Consider the following 24,174-nt stretch of genomic DNA (forward strand, 5'->3'; position numbering starts at 1 on the left):
TGTCCGATGGCGTTTTATCAACAAATATGTGCCAGGTTACAGTAGAAGTATCATGTCCGATGGCGTTTTATCAACAAATATGTGCCAGGTTACAGTAGAAGTATCATGTCCGATGGCGTTTTATCAACAAATATGTGCCAGGTTACAGTAGAAGTATCATGTCCGATGGCGTTTTATCAACAAATATGTGCCTGATTACAGTAGAAGTATCATGTCCGATGGCGTTTTATCAACAAATATGTGCCAGGTTACAGTAGAAGTATCATGTCCGATGGCGTTTTATCAACAAATATGTGCCAGGTTACAGTAGAAGTATCATGTCCGATGGCGTTTTATCAACAAATATGTGCCAGGTTACAGTAGAAGTATCATGTCCGATGGCGTTTTGTCCACAAATATGTGCCAGGTTACAGTAGAAGTATCATGTCCGATGGCGTTTTATCAACAAATATGTGCCAGGTTACAGTAGAAGTATCATGTCCGATGGCGTTTTATCAACAAATATGTGCCAGGTTACAGTAGAAGTATCATGTCCGATGGCGTTTTATCAACAAATATGTGCCAGGTTACAGTAGAAGTATCATGTCCGATGGCGTTTTATCAACAAATATGTGCCAGGTTTCAGTAGAAGTATCATGTCCGATGGCGTTTTATCAACAATTATGTGCCAGGTTACAGTAGAAGTATCATGTCCGATGGCGTTTTATCAACAAATATGTGCCAGGTTACAGTAGAAGTATCATGTCCGATGGCGTTTTATCAACAAATATGTGCCAGGTTACAGTAGAAGTATCATGTCCGATGGCGTTTTATCAACAAATATGTGCCAGATTACAGTACAAGTATCATGTCCGATGGCGTTTTATCAACAAATATGTGCCAGGTTACAGTAGAAGTATCATGTCCGATGGCGTTTTATCAACAAATATGTGCCAGGTTACAGTAGAGGTATCATGTCCGGTGGCGTTTTATCAACAAATATGTGCCAGGTTACACTAGAAGTATCATGTCCGATGGCGTTTTGTCCACAAATATGTGCCAGGTTACAGTAGAAGCATCATGTCCGATGGCGTTTTATCAACAAATATGTGCCAGGTTACAGTAGAAGTATCATGTCCGATGGCGTTTTATCAACAAATATGTGCCAGGTTACAGTAGAAGTATCATGCCCGATGGCGTTTTATCAACAAATATGTGCCAGGTTACAGTAGAAGTATCATGTCTGATGGCGTTTTATCAACAAATATGTGCCAGGTTACAGTAGAAGTATCATGTCCGATGGCGTTTTATCAACAAATATGTGCCAGGTTACAGTAGAGTATCATGTCTGATGGCGTTTTATCAACAAATATGTGCCAGGTTACAGTAGAAGTATCATGTCTGATGGCGTTTTATCATCAAATATGTGCCAGGTTACAGTAGCAGTATCATGTCCGATGGCGTTTTATCAACAAATATGTGCCAGGTTACAGTAGAAGTATCATGTCCGATGCCGTTTTATCAACAAATATGTGCCAGGTTACAGTAGAAGTATCATGTCCAATGGCATTTTATCAACAAATATGTGCCAGGTTTCAGTAGAAGTATCATGTCCGATGGCGTTTTATCAACAAATATGTGCCAGGTTACAGTAGAAGTATCATGTCCGATGGCGTTTTGTCAACAAATATGTGCCAGGTTACAGTAGAAGTATCATGTCCGATGGCGTTTTGTCAACAAATATGTTCCAGGTTACAGTAGAAGTATCATGTCCGATGGCATTTTATCAACAAATATGTGCCAGGTTACAGTAGAAGTATCATGTCCGATGGCGTTTTGTCAACAAATATGTGCCGGGTTACAGTAGAAGTATCATGTCCGATGGCGTTTTATCAACAAATATGTGCCAGATTACAGTAGAAGTATCATGTCCGATGGCGTTTTATCAACAAATATGTGCCAGGTTTCAGTAGAAGTATCATGTCCGATGGCGTTTTATCAACAAATATGTGCCAGGTTTCAGTAGAAGTATCATGTCCGATGGCGTTTTATCAACAAATATGTGCCAGGTTACAGTAGAAGTATCATGTCCGATGGCGTTTTATCAAAAATATGTGCCAGGTTACAATAGAAGTATCATGTCCGATGGCGTTTTATCAACAAATATGTGCCAGGCTACAGTAGAAGTATCATGTCCGATGGCGTTTTATCAACAAATATGTGCCAGATTACAGTACAAGTATCATGTCCGATGGCGTTTTATCAACAAATATGTGCCAGATTACAGTAGAAGTATCATGTCCGATGGCGTTTTATCAACAAATATGTGCCAGGTTACAGTAGAAGTATCATGTCCGATGGCGTTTTATCAACAAATATGTGCCAGGTTACAGTAGGAGTATCATGTCCGATGGCGTTTTATCAACAAATATGTGCCAGGTTACAGTAGAAGTATCATGTCCAATGGCGTTTTATCAACAAATATGTGCCAGGTTACAGTAGAAGTATCATGTCCGATGGCGTTTTATCAACAAATATGTGTCAGGTTACAGTAGAAGTATCATGTCCGATGGCGTTTTATCAACAAATATGTGCCAGGTTACAGTAGAAGTATCATGTCCGATGGCGTTTTATCAACAAATATGTGCCAGGTTACAGTAGAAGTATCATGTCCGATGGCGTTTTATCAACAAATATGTGCCAGGTTACAGTAGAAGTATCATGTCTGATGGCGTTTTATCAACAAATATGTGCCAGGTTTCAGTAGAAGTATCATGTCCGATGGCGTTTTATCAACAAATATGTGCCAGGTTACAGTAGAAGTATCATGTCCGATGGCGTTTTATCAACAAATATGTGCCAGGTTACAGTAGAAGTATCATGTCCGATGGCGTTTTATCAACAAATATGTGCCAGGTTACAGTAGAAGTATCATGTCCGATGCCGTTTTATCAACAAATATGTGCCAGGTTACAGTAGAAGTATCATGTCCAATGGCATTTTATCAACAAATATGTGCCAGGTTTCAGTAGAAGTATCATGTCCGATGGCGTTTTATCAACAAATATGTGCCAGGTTACAGTAGAAGTATCATGTCCGATGGCGTTTTGTCAACAAATATGTGCCAGGTTACAGTAGAAGTATCATGTCCGATGGCATTTTGTCAACAAATATGTGCCAGGTTACAGTAGAAGTATCATGTCCGATGGCGTTTTATCAACAAATATGTGCCAGGTTACAGTAGAAGTATCATGTCCGATGGCATTTTGTCAACAAATATGTGCCGGGTTACAGTAGAAGTATCATGTCCGATGGCGTTTTATCAACAAATATGTGCCAGATTACAGTAGAAGTATCATGTCCGATGGCGTTTTATCAACAAATATGTGCCAGGTTTCAGTAGAAGTATCATGTCCGATGGCGTTTTATCAACAAATATGTGCCAGGTTTCAGTAGAAGTATCATGTCCGATGGCGTTTTATCAACAAATATGTGCCAGGTTACAGTAGAAGTATCATGTCCGATGGCGTTTTATCAAAAATATGTGCCAGGTTACAGTAGAAGTATCATGTCCGATGGCGTTTTATCAACAAATATGTGCCAGGTTTCAGTAGAAGTATCATGTCCGATGGCGTTTTATCAACAAATATGTGCCAGGTTTCAGTAGAAGTGTCATGTCTGATGGCGTTTTATCATCAAATATGTGCCAGGTTAAAGTAGAAGTATCATGTCCGATGGCGTTTTATCAACAAATATGTGCCAGGTTACAGTAGAAGTATCATGTCCGGTGGCGTTTTATCAACAAATATGTGCCAGGTTTCAGTAGAAGTATCATGTCCGATGGCGTTTTATCAACAAATATGTGCCAGGTTACAATAGAAGTATCATGTCCGATGGCGTTTTATCAACAAATATGTGCCAGGTTACAGTAGAAGTATCATGTCTGGTGAAGTTTTATCAACAAATATGTGCCAGGTTACAGTAGAAGTATCATGTCCGATGGCGTTTTATCAACAAATATGTGCCAGGTTACAATAGAAGTATCATGTCCGATGGCGTTTTATCAACAAATATGTGCCAGGTTACAGTAGAAGTATCATGTCCGATGGCGTTTTATCAACAAATATGTGCCAGGTTACAGTAGAAGTATCATGTCCGATGGCGTTTTATCAACAAATATGTGCCAGGTTACAGTAGAAGTATCATGTCCGATGGCGTTTTATCAACAAATATGTGCCAGGTTACAGTAGAAGTATCATGTCCGATGGCGTTTTATCAACAAATATGTGCCAGATTACAGTAGAAGTATCATGTCTGATGGCGTTTTATCAATAAATATGTGCCAGGTTACAGTAGAAGTATCATGTCCGGTGGCGTTTTATCAACAAATATGTGCCAGGCTACAGTAGAGGTATCATGTCCGATGGCGTTTTATCAACAAATATGTGCCAGATTACAGTACAAGTATCATGTCCGATGGCGTTTTATCAACAAATATGTGCCAGATTACAGTAGAAGTATCATGTCCGATGGCGTTTTATCAACAAATATGTGCCAGGTTACAGTAGAAGTATCATGTCCGATGGCGTTTTAGCAAAAAATATGTGCCAGGTTACAGTAGAAGTATCATGTCCGATGGCGTTTTATCATCAAATATGTGCCAGGTTACAGTAGGAGTATCATGTCCGATGGCGTTTTATCAACAAATATGTGCCAGGTTACAGTAGAAGTATCATGTCCGATGGCGTTTTATCAACAAATATGTGCCAGGTTACAGTAGAAGTATCATGTCCGATGGCGTTTTATCAACAAATATGTGCCAGGTTGCAGTAGTAGTATCATGTCCGATTGCGTTTTATCAACAAATATGTGCCAGGTTACAGTGAAGTATCATGTCCGATGGCGTTTTATCAACAAATATGTGCCGGGTTACAGTAGAAGTATCATGTCCGATGGCGTTTTATCAACAAATATGTGCCAGATTACAGTAGTAGTATCATGTCCGATGGCGTTTTATCAACAAATATGTGCCAGGTTTCAGTAGAAGTATCATGTCCGATGGCGTTTTATCAACAAATATTTGCCAGGTTTCAGTAGAAGTATCATGTCCGATGGCGTTTTATCAACAAATATGTGCCAGGTTACAGTAGGAGTATCATGTCCGATGGCGTTTTATCAACAAATATGTGCCAGGTTACAGTAGAAGTATCATGTCCAATGGCGTTTTATCAACAAATATGTGCCAGGTTACAGTAGAAGTATCATGTCCGATGGCGTTTTATCAACAAATATGTGTCAGGTTACAGTAGAAGTATCATGTCCGATGGCGTTTTATCAACAAATATGTGCCAGGTTACAGTAGAAGTATCATGTCCGATGGCGTTTTATCAACAAATATGTGCCAGGTTACAGTAGAAGTATCATGTCCGATGGCGTTTTATCAACAAATATGTGCCAGGTTACAGTAGAAGTATCATGTCTGATGGCGTTTTATCAACAAATATGTGCCAGGTTTCAGTAGAAGTATCATGTCCGATGGCGTTTTATCAACAAATATGTGCCAGGTTACAGTAGAAGTATCATGTCCGATGGCGTTTTATCAACAAATATGTGCCGGGTTACAGTAGAAGTATCATGTCCGATGGCGTTTTATCAACAAATATGTGCCAGGTTACAGTAGAAGTATCATGTCCGATGCCGTTTTATCAACAAATATGTGCCAGGTTACAGTAGAAGTATCATGTCCAATGGCATTTTATCAACAAATATGTGCCAGGTTTCAGTAGAAGTATCATGTCCGATGGCGTTTTATCAACAAATATGTGCCAGGTTACAGTAGAAGTATCATGTCCGATGGCGTTTTGTCAACAAATATGTGCCAGGTTACAGTAGAAGTATCATGTCCGATGGCGTTTTGTCAACAAATATGTGCCAGGTTACAGTAGAAGTATCATGTCCGATGGCGTTTTATCAACAAATATGTGCCAGGTTACAGTAGAAGTATCATGTCCGATGGCATTTTGTCAACAAATATGTGCCAGGTTACAGTAGAAGTATCATGTCCGATGGCGTTTTATCAACAAATATGTGCCAGGTTACAGTAGAAGTATCATGTCCGATGGCGTTTTATCAACAAATATGTGCCTGATTACAGTAGAAGTATCATGTCCGATGGCGTTTTATCAATAAATATGTGCCAGGTTACAGTAGAGGTATCATGTCCGATGGCGTTTTATCAACAAATATGTGCCAGGTTACAGTAGAAGTATCATGTCCGATGGCGTTTTATCAAAAATATGTGCCAGGTTACAGTAGAAGTATCATGTCCGATGGCGTTTTATCAACAAATATGTGCCAGGTTTCAGTAGAAGTATCATGTCCGATGGCGTTTTATCAACAAATATGTGCCAGGTTTCAGTAGAAGTGTCATGTCTGATGGCGTTTTATCATCAAATATGTGCCAGGTTACAGTAGAAGTATCATGTCCGATGGCGTTTTATCAACAAATATGTGCCAGGTTACAGTAGAAGTATCATGTCCGATGGCGTTTTATCAACAAATATGTGCCAGGTTACAGTAGAAGTATCATGTCCGATGGCGTTTTATCAACAAATATGTGCCAGGTTACAGTAGAAGTATCATGTCCGATGGCGTTTTATCAACAAATATGTGCCAGGTTACAGTAGAAGTATCATGTCTGGTGAAGTTTTATCAACAAATATGTGCCAGGTTACAGTAGAAGTATCATGTCCGATGGCGTTTTATCAACAAATATGTGCCTGCTTACAGTAGAAGTATCATGTCCGATGACGTTTTATCATCAAATATGTGCCAGGTTACAGTAGAGGTATCATGTCCGATGGCGTTTTAGCAAAAAATATGTGCCAGGTTACAGTAGAAGTATCATGTCCGATGGCGTTTTATAATCAAATATGTGCCAGGTTACAGTAGGAGTATCATGTCCGATGGCGTTTTATCAACAAATATGAGCCAGGTTACAGTAGAAGTATCATGTCCGATGGCGTTTTATCAACAAATATGTGCCAGGTTACAGTAGAAGTATCATGTCCGATGGCGTTTTATCAACAAATATGTGCCAGGTTGCAGTAGTAGTATCATGTCCGATTGCGTTTTATCAACAAATATGTGCCAGGTTACAGTGAAGTATCATGTCCGATGGCGTTTTATCAACAAATATGTGCCGGGTTACAGTAGAAGTATCATGTCCGATGGCGTTTTATCGACAAATATGTGCCAGATTACAGTAGTAGTATCACGTCCGATGGCGTTTTATCAACAAATATGTGCCAGGTTTCAGTAGAAGTATCATGTCCGATGGCGTTTTATCAACAAATATGTGCCAGGTTACAGTAGAAGTATCATGTCCGATGCCGTTTTATCAACAAATATGTGCCAGGTTACAGTAGAAGTATCATGTCCGATGGCGTTTTGTCCACAAATATGTGCCAGGTTACAGTAGAAGTATCATGTCCGATGGCGTTTTATCAACAAATATGTGCCAGGTTACAGTAGAAGTATCATGTCCGATGGCGTTTTATCAACAAATATGTGCCAGGTTACAGTAGAAGTATCATGTCCGATGGCGTTTTATCAACAAATATGTGCCTGATTACAGTAGAAGTATCATGTCCGATGGCGTTTTATCAATAAATATGTGCCAGGTTACAGTAGAGGTATCATGTCCGATGGCGTTTTATCAACAAATATGTGCCGGGTTACAGTAGAAGTATCATGTCTGATGGCGTTTTATCAACAAATTTGTGCCGGGTTACAGTAGAAGTATCATGTCCGATGGCGTTTTATCAACAAATATGTGCCGGGTTACAGTAGAAGTATCATGTCCGATGGCGTTTTATCAACAAATATGTGCCAGGTTACAGTAGAAGTATCATGTCCGATGGCGTTTTATCAACAAATATGTGCCAGGTTACAGTAGATGTATCATGTCCGGTGGCGTTTTATCAACAAATATGTGCCTGCTTACAGTAGAAGTATCATGTCCGATGGCGTTTTATCAACAAATATGTGCCAGATTACAGTAGAAGTATCATGTCTGATGGCGTTTTATCAATAAATATGTGCCAGGTTACAGTAGAAGTATCATGTCCGGTGGCGTTTTATCAACAAATATGTGCCAGGCTACAGTAGAAGTATCATGTCCGATGGCGTTTTATCAACAAATATGTGCCAGATTACAGTACAAGTATCATGTCCGATGGCGTTTTATCAACAAATATGTGCCAGATTACAGTAGAAGTATCATGTCCGATGGCGTTTTATCAACAAATATGTGCCAGGTTACAGTAGAGGTATCATGTCCGATGGCGTTTTAGCAAAAAATATGTGCCAGGTTACAGTAGAAGTATCATGTCCGATGGCGTTTTATAATCAAATATGTGCCAGGTTACAGTAGGAGTATCATGTCCGATGGCGTTTTATCAACAAATATGAGCCAGGTTACAGTAGAAGTATCATGTCCGATGGCGTTTTATCAACAAATATGTGCCAGGTTACAGTAGAAGTATCATGTCCGATGGCGTTTTATCAACAAATATGTGCCAGGTTGCAGTAGTAGTATCATGTCCGATTGCGTTTTATCAACAAATATGTGCCAGGTTACAGTGAAGTATCATGTCCGATGGCGTTTTATCAACAAATATGTGCCGGGTTACAGTAGAAGTATCATGTCCGATGGCGTTTTATCAACAAATATGTGCCAGATTACAGTAGTAGTATCACGTCCGATGGCGTTTTATCAACAAATATGTGCCAGGTTTCAGTAGAAGTATCATGTCCGATGGCGTTTTATCAACAAATATGTGCCAGGTTACAGTAGAAGTATCATGTCCGATGCCGTTTTATCAACAAATATGTGCCAGGTTACAGTAGAAGTATCATGTCCGATGGCGTTTTGTCCACAAATATGTGCCAGGTTACAGTAGAAGTATCATGTCCGATGGCGTTTTATCAACAAATATGTGCCAGGTTACAGTAGAAGTATCATGTCCGATGGCGTTTTGTCAACAAATATGTGCCAGGTTACAGTAGAAGTATCATGTCCGATGGCGTTTTGTCAACAAATATGTGCCAGGTTACAGTAGAAGTATCATGTCCGATGGCGTTTTATCAACAAATATGTGCCAGGTTACAGTAGAAGTATCATGTCCGATGGCATTTTGTCAACAAATATGTGCCGGGTTACAGTAGAAGTATCATGTCCGATGGCGTTTTATCAACAAATATGTGCCAGATTACAGTAGAAGTATCATGTCCGATGGCGTTTTATCAACAAATATGTGCCAGGTTTCAGTAGAAGTATCATGTCCGATGGCGTTTTATCAACAAATATGTGCCAGGTTTCAGTAGAAGTATCATGTCCGATGGCGTTTTATCAACAAATATGTGCCAGGTTACAGTAGAAGTATCATGTCCGATGGCGTTTTATCAAAAATATGTGCCAGGTTACAGTAGAAGTATCATGTCCGATGGCGTTTTATCAACAAATATGTGCCAGGTTTCAGTAGAAGTATCATGTCCGATGGCGTTTTATCAACAAATATGTGCCAGGTTTCAGTAGAAGTGTCATGTCTGATGGCGTTTTATCATCAAATATGTGCCAGGTTACAGTAGAAGTATCATGTCCGATGGCGTTTTATCAACAAATATGTGCCAGGTTACAGTAGAAGTATCATGTCCGATGGCGTTTTATCAACAAATATGTGCCAGGTTACAGTAGAAGTATCATGTCCGATGGCGTTTTATCAACAAATATGTGCCAGGTTACAGTAGAAGTATCATGTCCGATGGCGTTTTATCAACAAATATGTGCCAGGTTACAGTAGAAGTATCATGTCTGGTGAAGTTTTATCAACAAATATGTGCCAGGTTACAGTAGAAGTATCATGTCCGATGGCGTTTTATCAACAAATATGTGCCTGCTTACAGTAGAAGTATCATGTCCGATGGCGTTTTATCATCAAATATGTGCCAGGTTACAGTAGGAGTATCATGTCCGATGGCGTTTTATCAACAAATATGAGCCAGGTTACAGTAGAAGTATCATGTCCGATGGCGTTTTATCAACAAATATGTGCCAGGTTACAGTAGAAGTATCATGTCCGATGGCGTTTTATCAACAAATATGTGCCAGGTTGCAGTAGTAGTATCATGTCCGATTGCGTTTTATCAACAAATATGTGCCAGGTTACAGTGAAGTATCATGTCCGATGGCGTTTTATCAACAAATATGTGCCGGGTTACAGTAGAAGTATCATGTCCGATGGCGTTTTATCAACAAATATGTGCCAGATTACAGTAGTAGTATCATGTCCGATGGCGTTTTATCAACAAATATGTGCCAGGTTTCAGTAGAAGTATCATGTCCGATGGCGTTTTATCAACAAATATGTGCCAGGTTTCAGTAGAAGTATCATGTCCGATGGCGTTTTATCAACAAATATGTGCCAGGTTACAGTAGGAGTATCATGTCCGATGGCGTTTTATCAACAAATATGTGCCAGGTTTCAGTAGAAGTATCATGTCCGATGGCGTTTTATCAACAAATATGTGCCAGGTTACAGTAGAGGTATCATGTCCGATGGCGTTTTATCAACAAATATGTGCCAGGTTACAGTAGAAGTATCATGTCCGATGGCGTTTTATCAACAAATATGTGCCAGGTTACAGTAGAAGTATCATGTCCGATGGCGTTTTATCAACAAATATGTGCCAGGTTACAGTAGAAGTATCATGTCTGATGGCGTTTTATCAACAAATATGTGCCTGATTACAGTAGAAGTATCATGTCCGATGGCGTTTTATCAATAAATATGTGCCAGGTTACAGTAGAGGTATCATGTCCGATGGCGTTTTATCAACAAATATGTGCCGGGTTACAGTAGAAGTATCATGTCTGATGGCGTTTTATCAACAAATTTGTGCCGGGTTACAGTAGAAGTATCATGTCCGATGGCGTTTTATCAACAAATATGTGCCGGGTTACAGTAGAAGTATCATGTCCGATGGCGTTTTATCAACAAATATGTGCCAGGTTACAGTAGAAGTATCATGTCCGATGGCGTTTTATCAACAAATATGTGCCAGGTTACAGTAGATGTATCATGTCCGGTGGCGTTTTATCAACAAATATGTGCCTGCTTACAGTAGAAGTATCATGTCCGATGGCGTTTTATCAACAAATATGTGCCAGATTACAGTAGAAGTATCATGTCTGATGGCGTTTTATCAATAAATATGTGCCAGGTTACAGTAGAAGTATCATGTCCGGTGGCGTTTTATCAACAAATATGTGCCAGGCTACAGTAGAGGTATCATGTCCGATGGCGTTTTATCAACAAATATGTGCCAGATTACAGTACAAGTATCATGTCCGATGGCGTTTTATCAACAAATATGTGCCAGATTACAGTAGAAGTATCATGTCCGATGGCGTTTTATCAACAAATATGTGCCAGGTTACAGTAGAGGTATCATGTCCGATGGCGTTTTAGCAAAAAATATGTGCCAGGTTACAGTAGAAGTATCATGTCCGATGGCGTTTTATCATCAAATATGTGCCAGGTTACAGTAGGAGTATCATGTCCGATGGCGTTTTATCAACAAATATGAGCCAGGTTACAGTAGAAGTATCATGTCCGATGGCGTTTTATCAACAAATATGTGCCAGGTTACAGTAGAAGTATCATGTCCGATGGCGTTTTATCAACAAATATGTGCCAGGTTGCAGTAGTAGTATCATGTCCGATTGCGTTTTATCAACAAATATGTGCCAGGTTACAGTGAAGTATCATGTCCGATGGCGTTTTATCAACAAATATGTGCCGGGTTACAGTAGAAGTATCATGTCCGATGGCGTTTTATCAACAAATATGTGCCAGATTACAGTAGTAGTATCATGTCCGATGGCGTTTTATCAACAAATATGTGCCAGGTTTCAGTAGAAGTATCATGTCCGATGGCGTTTTATCAACAAATATGTGCCAGGTTTCAGTAGAAGTATCATGTCCGATGGCGTTTTATCAACAAATATGTGCCAGGTTACAGTAGGAGTATCATGTCCGATGGCGTTTTATCAACAAATATGTGCCAGGTTTCAGTAGAAGTATCATGTCCGATGGCGTTTTATCAACAAATATGTGCCAGGTTACAGTAGAAGTATCATGTCCGATGGCGTTTTATCAACAAATATGTGCCAGGTTACAGTAGAAGTATCATGTCCGATGGCGTTTTATCAACAAATATGTGCCAGGTTACAGTAGAAGTATCATGTCCGATGGCGTTTTATCAACAAATATGTGCCAGGTTACAGTAGAAGTATCATGTCTGATGGCGTTTTATCAACAAATATGTGCCTGATTACAGTAGAAGTATCATGTCCGATGGCGTTTTATCAATAAATATGTGCCAGGTTACAGTAGAGGTATCATGTCCGATGGCGTTTTATCAACAAATATGTGCCGGGTTACAGTAGAAGTATCATGTCTGATGGCGTTTTATCAACAAATTTGTGCCGGGTTACAGTAGAAGTATCATGTCCGATGGCGTTTTATCAACAAATATGTGCCGGGTTACAGTAGAAGTATAATGTCCGAGGGCGTTTTATCAACAAATATGTGCCGGGTTACAGTAGAAGTATCATGTCCGATGGCGTTTTATCAACAAATATGTGCCGGGTTACAGTAGAAGTATCATGTCCAATGGCGTTTTATCAACAAATATGTGCCAGGTTACAGTAGAAGTATCATGTCCGATGGCGTTTTATCAACAAATATGTGCCAGGTTACAGTAGAAGTATCATGTCTGATGGCGTTTTATCAACAAATATGTGCCTGATTACAGTAGATGTATCATGTCCGGTGGCGTTTTATCAACAAATATGTGCCAGGTTACAGTAGAAGTATCATGTCTGATGGCGTTTTATCAACAAATATGTGCCTGATTACAGTAGAAGTATCATGTCCGATGGCGTTTTATCAACAAATATGTGCCAGATTACAGTAGAAGTATCATGTCTGATGGCGTTTTATCAACAAATATGTGCCAGGTTACAGTAGAAGTATCATGTCCGGTGGCGTTTTATCAACAAATATGTGCCAGGTTACAGTAGAAGTATCATGTCCGATGGCGTTTTATCAACAAATATGTGCCAGATTACAGTACAAGTATCATGTCCGATGGCGTTTTATCAACAAATATGTGCCAGGTTACAGTAGAAGTATCATGTCCGATGGCGTTTTATCAATAAATATGTGCCAGGTTACAGTAGAAGTATCATGTCCGATGGCGTTTTATCAACAAATATGTGCCAGGTTACAGTAGAAGTATCATGTCCGATGGCGTTTTATCATCAAATATGTGCCAGGTTACAGTAGAAGTATCATGTCCGATGGCGTTTTATCAACAAATATGTGCCAGGTTACAGTAGAAGTATCATGTCCGATGGCGTTTTATCAACAAATATGTGCCAGGTTACAGTAGAAGTATCATGTCCGATGGCGTTTTATCAACAAATATGTGCCAGGTTACAGTAGAAGGATCATGTCCGATGGCGTTTTATCAACAAATATGTGCCAGGTTACAGTAGAAGTATCATGTCCGATGGCGTTTTATCAACAAATATGTGCCAGGTTACAGTAGGAGTATCATGTCCGATGGCGTTTTATCAACAAATATGTGCCAGGTTACAGTAGAAGTATCATGTCCGATGGCGTTTTGTCAACAAATATGTGCCAGGTTACAGTAGGAGTATCATGTCCGATGGCGTTTTATCAACAAATATGTGCCAGGTTACAGTAGAGGTATCATGTCCGGTGGCGTTTTATCAACAAATATGTGCCAGGTTTCAGTAGAAGTATCATGTCCGGTGGCGTTTTATCAACAAATATGTGCCGGGTTGCAGTAGAAGTATCATGTCCGATGGCGTTTTATCAACAAATATATGCCAGGTTACAGTAGAAGTATCATGTCCGGTGGCGTTTTATCAACAAATATGTGCCAGGTTACAGTAGAAGTATCATGTCCGATGGCGTTTTGTCAACAAATATGTGCCAGGTTACAGTAGAAGTATCATGTCCGATGGCGTTTTATCAACAAATATGTGCCAGGTTACAGTAGAAGTATCATGTCCGATGGCGTTTTATCAACAAATATGTGCCAGGTTACAGTAGAAGTATCATGTCCGATGGCGTTTTATCAACAAATATGTGCCAGGTTACAGTAGAAGTATCATGTCCGATGGCGTTTTATCAACAAATATGTGCCAGGTTACAGTAGAAGTATCATGTCCGATGGCGTTTTATCAACAAATATGTGCCAGGTTACAGTAGAAGTATCATGTCCGATGGCGTTTTATCAACAAATATGTGCCAGGTTACAGTAGAAGTATCATGTCTGATGGCGTTTTATCAACAAATATGTGCCTGATTACAGTAGAAGTATCATGTCCGATGGCGTTTTATCAATAAATATGTGCCAGGTTACAGTAGAGGTATCATGTCCGATGGCGTTTTATCAACAAATATGTGCCGGGTTACAGTAGAAGTATCATGTCTGATGGCGTTTTATCAACAAATTTGTGCCGGGTTACAGTAGAAGTATCATGTCCGATGGCGTTTTATCAACAAATATGTGCCGGGTTACAGTAGAAGTATAATGTCCGAGGGCGTTTTATCAACAAATATGTGCCGGGTTACAGTAGAAGTATCATGTCCGATGGCGTTTTATCAACAAATATGTGCCGGGTTACAGTAGAAGTATCATGTCCAATGGCGTTTTATCAACAAATATGTGCCAGGTTACAGTAGAAGTATCATGTCCGATGGCGTTTTATCAACAAATATGTGCCAGGTTACAGTAGAAGTATCATGTCTGATGGCGTTTTATCAACAAATATGTGCCTGATTACAGTAGATGTATCATGTCCGGTGGCGTTTTATCAACAAATATGTGCCAGGTTACAGTAGAAGTATCATGTCTGATGGCGTTTTATCAACAAATATGTGCCTGATTACAGTAGAAGTATCATGTCCGATGGCGTTTTATCAACAAATATGTGCCAGGTTTCAGTAGAAGTATCATGTCCGGTGGCGTTTTATCAACAAATATGTGCCGGGTTGCAGTAGAAGTATCATGTCCGATGGCGTTTTATCAACAAATATATGCCAGGTTACAGTAGAAGTATCATGTCCGGTGGCGTTTTATCAACAAATATGTGCCAGGTTACAGTAGAAGTATCATGTCCGATGGCGTTTTATCAACAAATATGTGCCAGGTTACAGTAGAGGTATCATGTCCGGTGGCGTTTTATCAACAAATATGTGCCAGGTTTCAGTAGAAGTATCATGTCCGGTGGCGTTTTATCAACAAATATGTGCCGGGTTGCAGTAGAAGTATCATGTCCGATGGCGTTTTATCAACAAATATATGCCAGGTTACAGTAGAAGTATCATGTCCGGTGGCGTTTTATCAACAAATATGTGCCAGGTTACAGTAGAAGTATCATGTCCGATGGCGTTTTGTCAACAAATATGTGCCAGGTTACAGTAGAAGTATCATGTCCGATGGCGTTTTATCAACAAATATGTGCCAGGTTACAGTAGAAGTATCATGTCCGATGGCGTTTTATCAACAAATATGTGCCAGGTTACAGTAGAAGTATCATGTCCGATGGCGTTTTATCAACAAATATGTGCCAGGTTACAGTAGAAGTATCATGTCTGATGACATTTTATCAACAGGCTAACTTGACGAGCTAATTCTGCTAGCAATGCTAACAAACGAACCAACTGACTAACTTGATGAGCTAATTGTGCTAGCAATGCTAAACAAACGAGCAACTGGCTAACTAGATTAGAAAACTAGCTAAATGGCTAACTTGATAAGCTAATTCGGTTAGCAATGCTAATAAACAAGGTCAATGGTTAACTTGATGAGCTAATCCTCTTAGTAAAACGACAAAACGAACTAAAAGTCTAACTTGACGAGCTAATTTTGCTAGCAATGCTAACAAACGAGCCAACTGGCTGACTAGATTAACTAATTCTGCTAGCAATGCTAAACAAAAAAAAGTAACTGGCTAACTTGACAAGCTAAGTCAGCTAGCGATGCTAAAGAAAACTATCTAAATGGCTAACTTGATGAGCTAATTAGTTTAGCAATGCTAACAAACAAGGTCAATGGCTAACTTGATGAGCTAATTAGGTTAGCAATGGTACAGAAAACTAGCTAAATGGCTAACTTGATGAGCTAATTAGGTTAGCAATGCTAACAAACAAGGTCAATGGCTAACTTGATGAGCTAATTAGGTTAGAAATGCTAACAAACAAGGTCAATGGCTAACTTGATGAGCTAATTAGGTTAGCAATGGTAAAGAAAACTAGCTAAATGGCTAACTTGATGAGCTAATTAGGTTAGCAATGCTAACAAACATGGTCAATGGCTAACTTTATGAGCTAATTAGGTTAGCAATGCTAAGATGCAAGGTCAATGGCTAACTTGATGAGCTAATTAGGTTAGCAATGGTAAAGAAAACTAGCTAAATGGCTAACTTGATGAGCTAATTAGGTTAGCAATGCTAACAAACAAGGTAAATGGCTAACTTGATGAGCTAATTAGGTTAGCAATGCTAACACGCAAGGTCAATGGCTAACTTGATGAGCTAATTAGGTTAGCAATGGTACAGAAAACTAGCTAAATGGCTAACTTGATGAGCTAATTAGGTTAGCAATGCTAACAAACAAGGTCAATGGCTAACTTGATGAGCTAATTAGGTTAGCAATGGTAAAGAAAAAACTAGCTAAATGGCTAACTTGATGACCTAATTAGGTTAGCAATGCTAACAAACAAGGTCAATGGCTAACTTGATGAGCTAATTAGGTTAGCAATGCTAACAAACACGGTCAATGGCTAACTTGATGAGCTAATTAGGTTAGCAATGGTACAGAAAAAACTAGCTAAATGGCTAACTTGATGAGCTAATTAGGTTAACAATGCTAACACGCAAGGTCAATGGCTAACTTGATGAGCTAATTAGGTTAGCAATGGTAAAGAAAACTAGCTAAATGGCTAACTTGATGAGCTAATTAGGTTAGCAATGCTAACAAACAAGGTCAATGGCTAACTTGATGAGCTAATTAGGTTAGCAATGGTAAAGAAAAAACTAGATAAATGGCTAACTTGATGAGCTAATTAGGTTTGCAATGCTAACACGCAAGGTCAATGGCTAACTTGATGAGCTAATTAGGTTAGCAATGGTACAGAAAACTAGCTAAATGGATAACTTGATGAGCTAATTAGGTTAGCAATGGTAAAGAAAACTAGCTAAATGGCTAACTTGATGAGCTAATTAGGTTAGCAATGCTAACACGCAAGGTCAATGGCTAACTTGATGAGCTAATTAGGTTAGCAATGGTAAAGAAAACTAGCTAAATGGCTAACTTGATGAGCTAATTAGGTTAGCAATGCTAACAAACAAGGTCAATGGCTAACTTGATGAGCTAATTAGGTTAGCAATGCTAACACGCAAGGTCAATGGCTAACTTGATGAGCTAATTAGGTTAGCAATGGTACAGAAAACTAGCTAAATGGCTAATTTGATGAGCTAATTAGGTTAGCAATGCTAACAAACAAGGTCAATGGCTAACTTGATGAGCTAATTAGGTTAGCAATGGTAAAGAAAAAACTAGCTAAATGGCTAACTTGTTGAGCTAATTAGGTTAGCAATGCTAACAAACAAGGTCAATGGCTAACTTGATGAGCTAATTAGGTTAGCAATGGTAAAGAAAAAACTAGCTAAATGGCTAACTTGATGAGCTAATTAGGTTAACAATGCTAACACGCAAGGTCAATGGCTAACTTGATGAGCTAATTAGGTTAGCAATGGTAAAGAAAACTAGCTAAATGGCTAACTTGATGAGCTAATTAGGTTAGCAATGCTAACAAACAAGGTCAATGGCTAACTTGATGAGCTAATTAGGTTAGCAATGGTAAAGAAAAAACTAGCTAAATGGCTAACTTGATGAGCTAATTAGGTTAGCAATGCTAACACGCAAGGTCAATGGCTAACTTGATGAGCTAATTAGGTTAGCAATGGTACAGAAAACTAGCTAAATGGCTAACTTGATGAGCTAATTACGTTAGCAATGCTAACAAACATGGTCAATGGCTAACTTCATGAGCTAGTTAGGTTAGCAATGCTAAGACGAAAGGTCAATGGCTAACTTGATGAGCTAATTAGGTTAGCAATGGTAAAGAAAACTAGCTAAATGGCTAACTTGATGAGCTAATTAGGTTAGCAATGCTAACACGCAAGGTCAATGGCTAACTTGATGAGCTAATTAGGTTAGCAATGGTACAGAAAACTAGCTAAATGGCTAACTTGATGAGCTAATTAGGTTAGCAATGCTAACAAACAAGGTCAATGGCTAATTTTATGAGCTAATTAGGTTAGCAATGCTAAAGAAAACTAGCTAAATGGCTAACTTGATGAGGTAATTAGGTTAGCAATGCTAACAAACAAGGTCAATGACTAACTTGATGAGCTAATTAGTTTAGCAATGCTAAAAAACTAGCTAAATGGCTAACTTGATGAGCTAACCAGTTTAACAATGCTAACAAACAAGGTCAATGGCTAACTTGATGAGCTAAATAGTTTAGCAATGCTAACAAACAAGGTCAATGGCTAACTTGATGAGCTAATTAGGTTAGCAATGGTACAGAAAACTAGCTAAATGGCTAACTTGATGAGCTAATTAGGTTAGCAATGCTAACAAACAAGGTCAATGGCTAACTTGATGAGATAATTAGGTTAGCAATGGTAAAGAAAACCAGCTAAATGGCTAACTTGATGAGCTAATTAGGTTAGCAATGCTGGCATCAGTGATGGTAGCAAGAAATATATTTCAAAAGTAGTGATGTGGATGGAAATAAGTAAGTCTTGTCAAATGTTTATGCCCGGATTATTTTGTCCACACCACGGTAAACTGGTCACGTGACTTGTTTTTTTTTTGTGCGCTAATGAAGACCTTGTCGTGGAAAGATGACCTCATGGTTGCATGAAAGGAGGTACATACCACTCCATGCCACCACGGTTGATGTCGTCCCACCAGCAGTCGGTGGGGGCCCCCAGGCCCTCGGGGGTGGGCTGGCACTCGAAGCTCCACAGGCGGTCCGAGCCGTCCTTCTGGCTGAAGTAGCTCCTGGCGGCCACCAGGACCTCGCCGTGCGGACACTGGAAGTTGAAGCCCTGGCGGTAGCTGTTGACCCAGCCCATGTCCTGGTGGTCGTGGAGGTCCTGGGACTGGGCCCGGGCCGCGGAGGCCAGCAGGGACCAGGTCAGCGCCACCAGAGCAGGATTCATGTCGAAGGAAGCAAGTCTGACCCGCTAACTCCCAGCTGCATGGCTTCTTAAACCCTCCCAGAAGAAAAAACCTGGGCGCTCCAGATGTTTGGCATCCAGCTGCCATGTAAACGAGCTGGGAGGAGTCGGGACCCAAAAGTGGACCTCATTGGACACTTTAAGGTGGACTCTGCAAAAAGAAGGCAGGCAAAGTGTCAGCACCTTCAAACTTCAGATGCACGTCTGATATTGACGTCATGCTTTGTTTGTGAGGCCTGGGAGTGAGCGCTCGCTCACGTGTTAACAATCTCTGCCATGTGTTCCTCCGCCTCAAAGCCTCCATACAAACTCGCCTTTTGGACCCACAAACGGATATGAAAGCCATAGAAAATTAATGAAAATGTAATCAGCTCCAAATGTCCAAGTCCTGGAACCAAGAACCAAGAACCAAGAACCAAGAACCAAGACTTTACTGTAACGTGGCATTTCAATGGAGCCAAAGTAGCTTCAAACACAGCCACTGGAACAAAACATGACAAACAACAGCATGAACACAAAACATGACAAACAACAGCATGAACACAAAACATGACAAACAACAGCATGAACACAAAACATGACAAACAACAGCATGAACACAAAACATGACAAACAACAGCATGAACACAAAACATGACAAACAACAGCATGAACACAAAACATGACAAACAACAGCATGAACACAAAACATGACAAACAACACCATAAACACAAAACATGACAAACAACAGCATGAACACAAAACATGACAAACAACACCATAAACACAAAACATGACAAACAACAGCATGAACACAAAACATGACAAACAACACCATAAACACAAAACATGACAAACAACAGCATGAACACAAAACATGACAAACAACACCATAAACACACAAAATGACAAACAACAGCATGAACACAAAACATGACAAACAACACCATAAACACAAAACATGACAAACAACAGCATGAACACAAAACATGACAAACAACACCATAAACACACAAAATGACAAACAACAGCATGAACACAAAACATGACAAACAACACCATAAACACAAAACATGACAAACAACAGCATGAACACAAAACATGACAAACAACACCATAAACACACAAAATGACAAACAACACTACAAACAAAACTGACAAATAGCACCATAAACACAAAACATGACAAACAACAGCATGAACACAAAACATGACAAACAACACCATAAACACAAAACATGACAAACAACAGCATGAACACAAAACATGACAAACAACACCATAAACACACAAAATGACAAACAACACTACAAACAAAAATGACAAATAACACCATAAACACAAAACATGACAAACAACAGCATGAACACAAAACATGACAAACAACACCATAAACACAAAACATGACAAACAACAGCATGAACACAAAACATGACAAACAACACCATAAACACACAAAATGACAAACAACACTACAAACAAAAATGACAAATAACACCATAAACACAAAACATGACAAACAACAGCATGAACACAAAACATGACAAACAACAGCATGAACACAAAACATGACAAACAACACCATAAACACACAAAATGACAAACAACACTACAAACAAAAATGACAAATAACACCATAAACACAAAACATGACAAACAACAGCATGAACACAAAACATGACAAACAACACCATAAACACACAAAATGACAAACAACACTACAAACAAAAATGACAAACAACACCATAAACACACAACATAACAACAGCATGAACACAAAACATGACAAACAACACCATAAACACACAACATGACAAACAACAGCACGAACACAAAACATGACAAACAACACTAAAAACACACAACATGACAAACAACACCATAAACACACAACATGACAAACAACAGCACAAACACAAAACATGACAAACAACACCATAAACACACAACATGACAAACAACACCATAAACACACAACATGACAAACAACAGCACAAACACAAAACATGACAAACAACACCAAAAACACACAAAATGACAAACAACACTACAAACAAAAATGACAAATAACACCATAAACACAAAACATGACAAACAACAGCATAAACACACAACATGACAAACAACACCATAAACACACAACATAACAACAGCATGAACACAAAACATGACAAACAACACCATAAACACACAACATGACAAACAACACCATAAACACACAACATGACAAACAACAGCACGAACACAAAATATGACAAACAACACCAAAAACACACAAAATGATAAACAACACTACAAACAAAAATGACAAATAACACCATAAACACAAAACATGACAAACAACAGCATAAACACACAACATGACAAACAACACCATAAACACACAACATAACAACAGCATGAACACAAAACATGACAAACAACACCATAAACACACAACGTGACAAACAACACCATAAACACACAACATGACAAACAACAGCACGAACACAAAACATGACAAACAACACCAAAAACACACAAAATGACAAACAACACTACAAACAAAAATGACAAATAACACCATAAACACAAAACATGACAAAACAACAGCATGAACACAACATGACAAACAACACCATAAACACACAACATAACGACAGCATGAACACAAAACATGACAAACAACACCAAAAACACAACATGACAAACAACACCATAAACACACAACATGACAAACAACAGCACAAACACAACACATGACAAAACACCAAAAACACACAAAATGACAAACAACACTACAAACAAAAATGACAAATAACACCATAAACACAAAACATGACAAAACAACAGCATGAACACAACATGACAAACAACACCATAAACACACAACATGACAAACAACACCATAAACACACAACATAACGACAGCATGAACACAAAACATGACAAACAACACCAAAAACACAACATGACAAACAACACCATAAACACACAACATGACAAACAACAGCACAAACACAAAACATGACAAACAACACCAAAAACACACAAAATGACAAACAACACTACAAACAAAAATGACAAATAACACCATAAACACAAAACATGACAAAACAACAGCATGAACACAACATGACAAACAACACCATAAACACACAACATGACAAACAACAGCACAAACACAAAACATGACAAACAACACCAAAAACACACAAAATGACAAACAACACTACAAACAAAAATGACAAATAACACCATAAACACAAAACATGACAAAACAACAGCATGAACACAACATGACAATTAACACCATAAACACAAAACATGACAAACAACACTATAAACACAAAACATGACAAACACCATAGACACACAACATAACAAACAACACCACAAACACACAACATGACACAAAACATGACAAACAACACTAAAACACACAAAATGACAAACAACACTACAAACAAAAATGACAAACAACACCATAAACACAAAACATGACAAAACAACAGCATGAACACAACATGACAAACAACACCATAAACACACAACATGACAAACAACAGCACAAACACAAAACATGACAAACAACACCAAAAACACACAAAATGACAAACAACACTACAAACAAAAATGACAAATAACACCATAAACACAAAACATGACAAAACAACAGCATGAACACAACATGACAAACAACCCCATAAACACAAAACATGACAATTAACACCATAAACACAAAACATGACAAACAACACTATAAACACAAAACATGACAAACACCATAGACACACAACATAACAAACAACACCACAAACACACAACATGACACAAAACATGACAAACAACACAAAAAACACCCAAAATGACAAACACTACAAACAAAAATGACAAACAACACCATAAACACAAAACATGACAAAACAACAGCATGAACACAACATGACAAACAACACCATAAACACACAACCTGACAAACAACAGCACAAACACAAAACATGACAAACAACACCAAAAACACACAAAATGACAAACAACACTACAAACAAAAATGACAAATAACACCATAAACACAAAACATGACAAAACAACAGCATGAACACAACATGACAAGCAACACCATAAACACACAACATGACAAACAACACCATAAACACACAACATAACAACAGCATGAACACAAAACATGACAAACAACACCAAAAACACAACATGACAAATAACACCATAAACACACAACATGACAAACAACAGCATGAACACAAAACATGACAAACAACACCATAAACACAAAACATGACAAAACAACAGCATGAACCCACAACATGACAAACAACAGCATATACACACAACATGACAAACAACACCATAAACACACAACATAACGACAGCATGAACACAAAACATGACAAACACCAAAAACACACAACATGACAAACAAAACTACGGACAAAAAATTACAAACAACACCATTAACACAAAACATGACAAACAATTCCATAAACACAAAACATGACAAACAACAGCATGAACACACAACATGACAAACAACAGCATGAACACAAAACATGACAAACAACACCATGAACATAAACCATGACAAACAACACCATTAACACAAAACATGACAAACAACACCATAAATACACAACATGACAAACAACACCATAAATACACAACATGACAAACAACACCATAAACACAAAACATGACAAACAACATCATAAATACACAACATGACAAACAACACCATAAACACACAACATGACAAACAACACCATAAATACAAAACATGACAAACAACATCATAAACACAAAA

At 38.7% G+C, this 24,174-nt stretch overlaps 2 protein-coding genes across 2 annotated transcripts in view; one reads left to right on the forward strand and one right to left on the reverse strand.

The window, feature by feature from the left end:
* The window catches only part of dpt (dermatopontin), a 23,612-nt gene extending 4,091 nt beyond the window's left edge, over positions 1-19,521 (reverse strand). The window contains exon 1 of the mRNA XM_062038536.1: positions 19,089-19,521. Coding sequence (XP_061894520.1) covers positions 19,089-19,375 — 287 coding nt within the window. The 5' untranslated portion in view covers positions 19,376-19,521. The remainder of the gene's footprint in view (positions 1-19,088) is intronic.
* The window catches only part of atp1b1a (ATPase Na+/K+ transporting subunit beta 1a), a 181,571-nt gene that overhangs the window by 57,258 nt on the left and 100,139 nt on the right, over positions 1-24,174 (forward strand). The window lies entirely within an intron of this gene.

The sequence above is a fragment of the Entelurus aequoreus genome, linkage group LG27 (genome assembly GCF_033978785.1).
Source record: "Entelurus aequoreus isolate RoL-2023_Sb linkage group LG27, RoL_Eaeq_v1.1, whole genome shotgun sequence".
NCBI lineage: Eukaryota > Metazoa > Chordata > Actinopteri > Syngnathiformes > Syngnathidae > Entelurus > Entelurus aequoreus.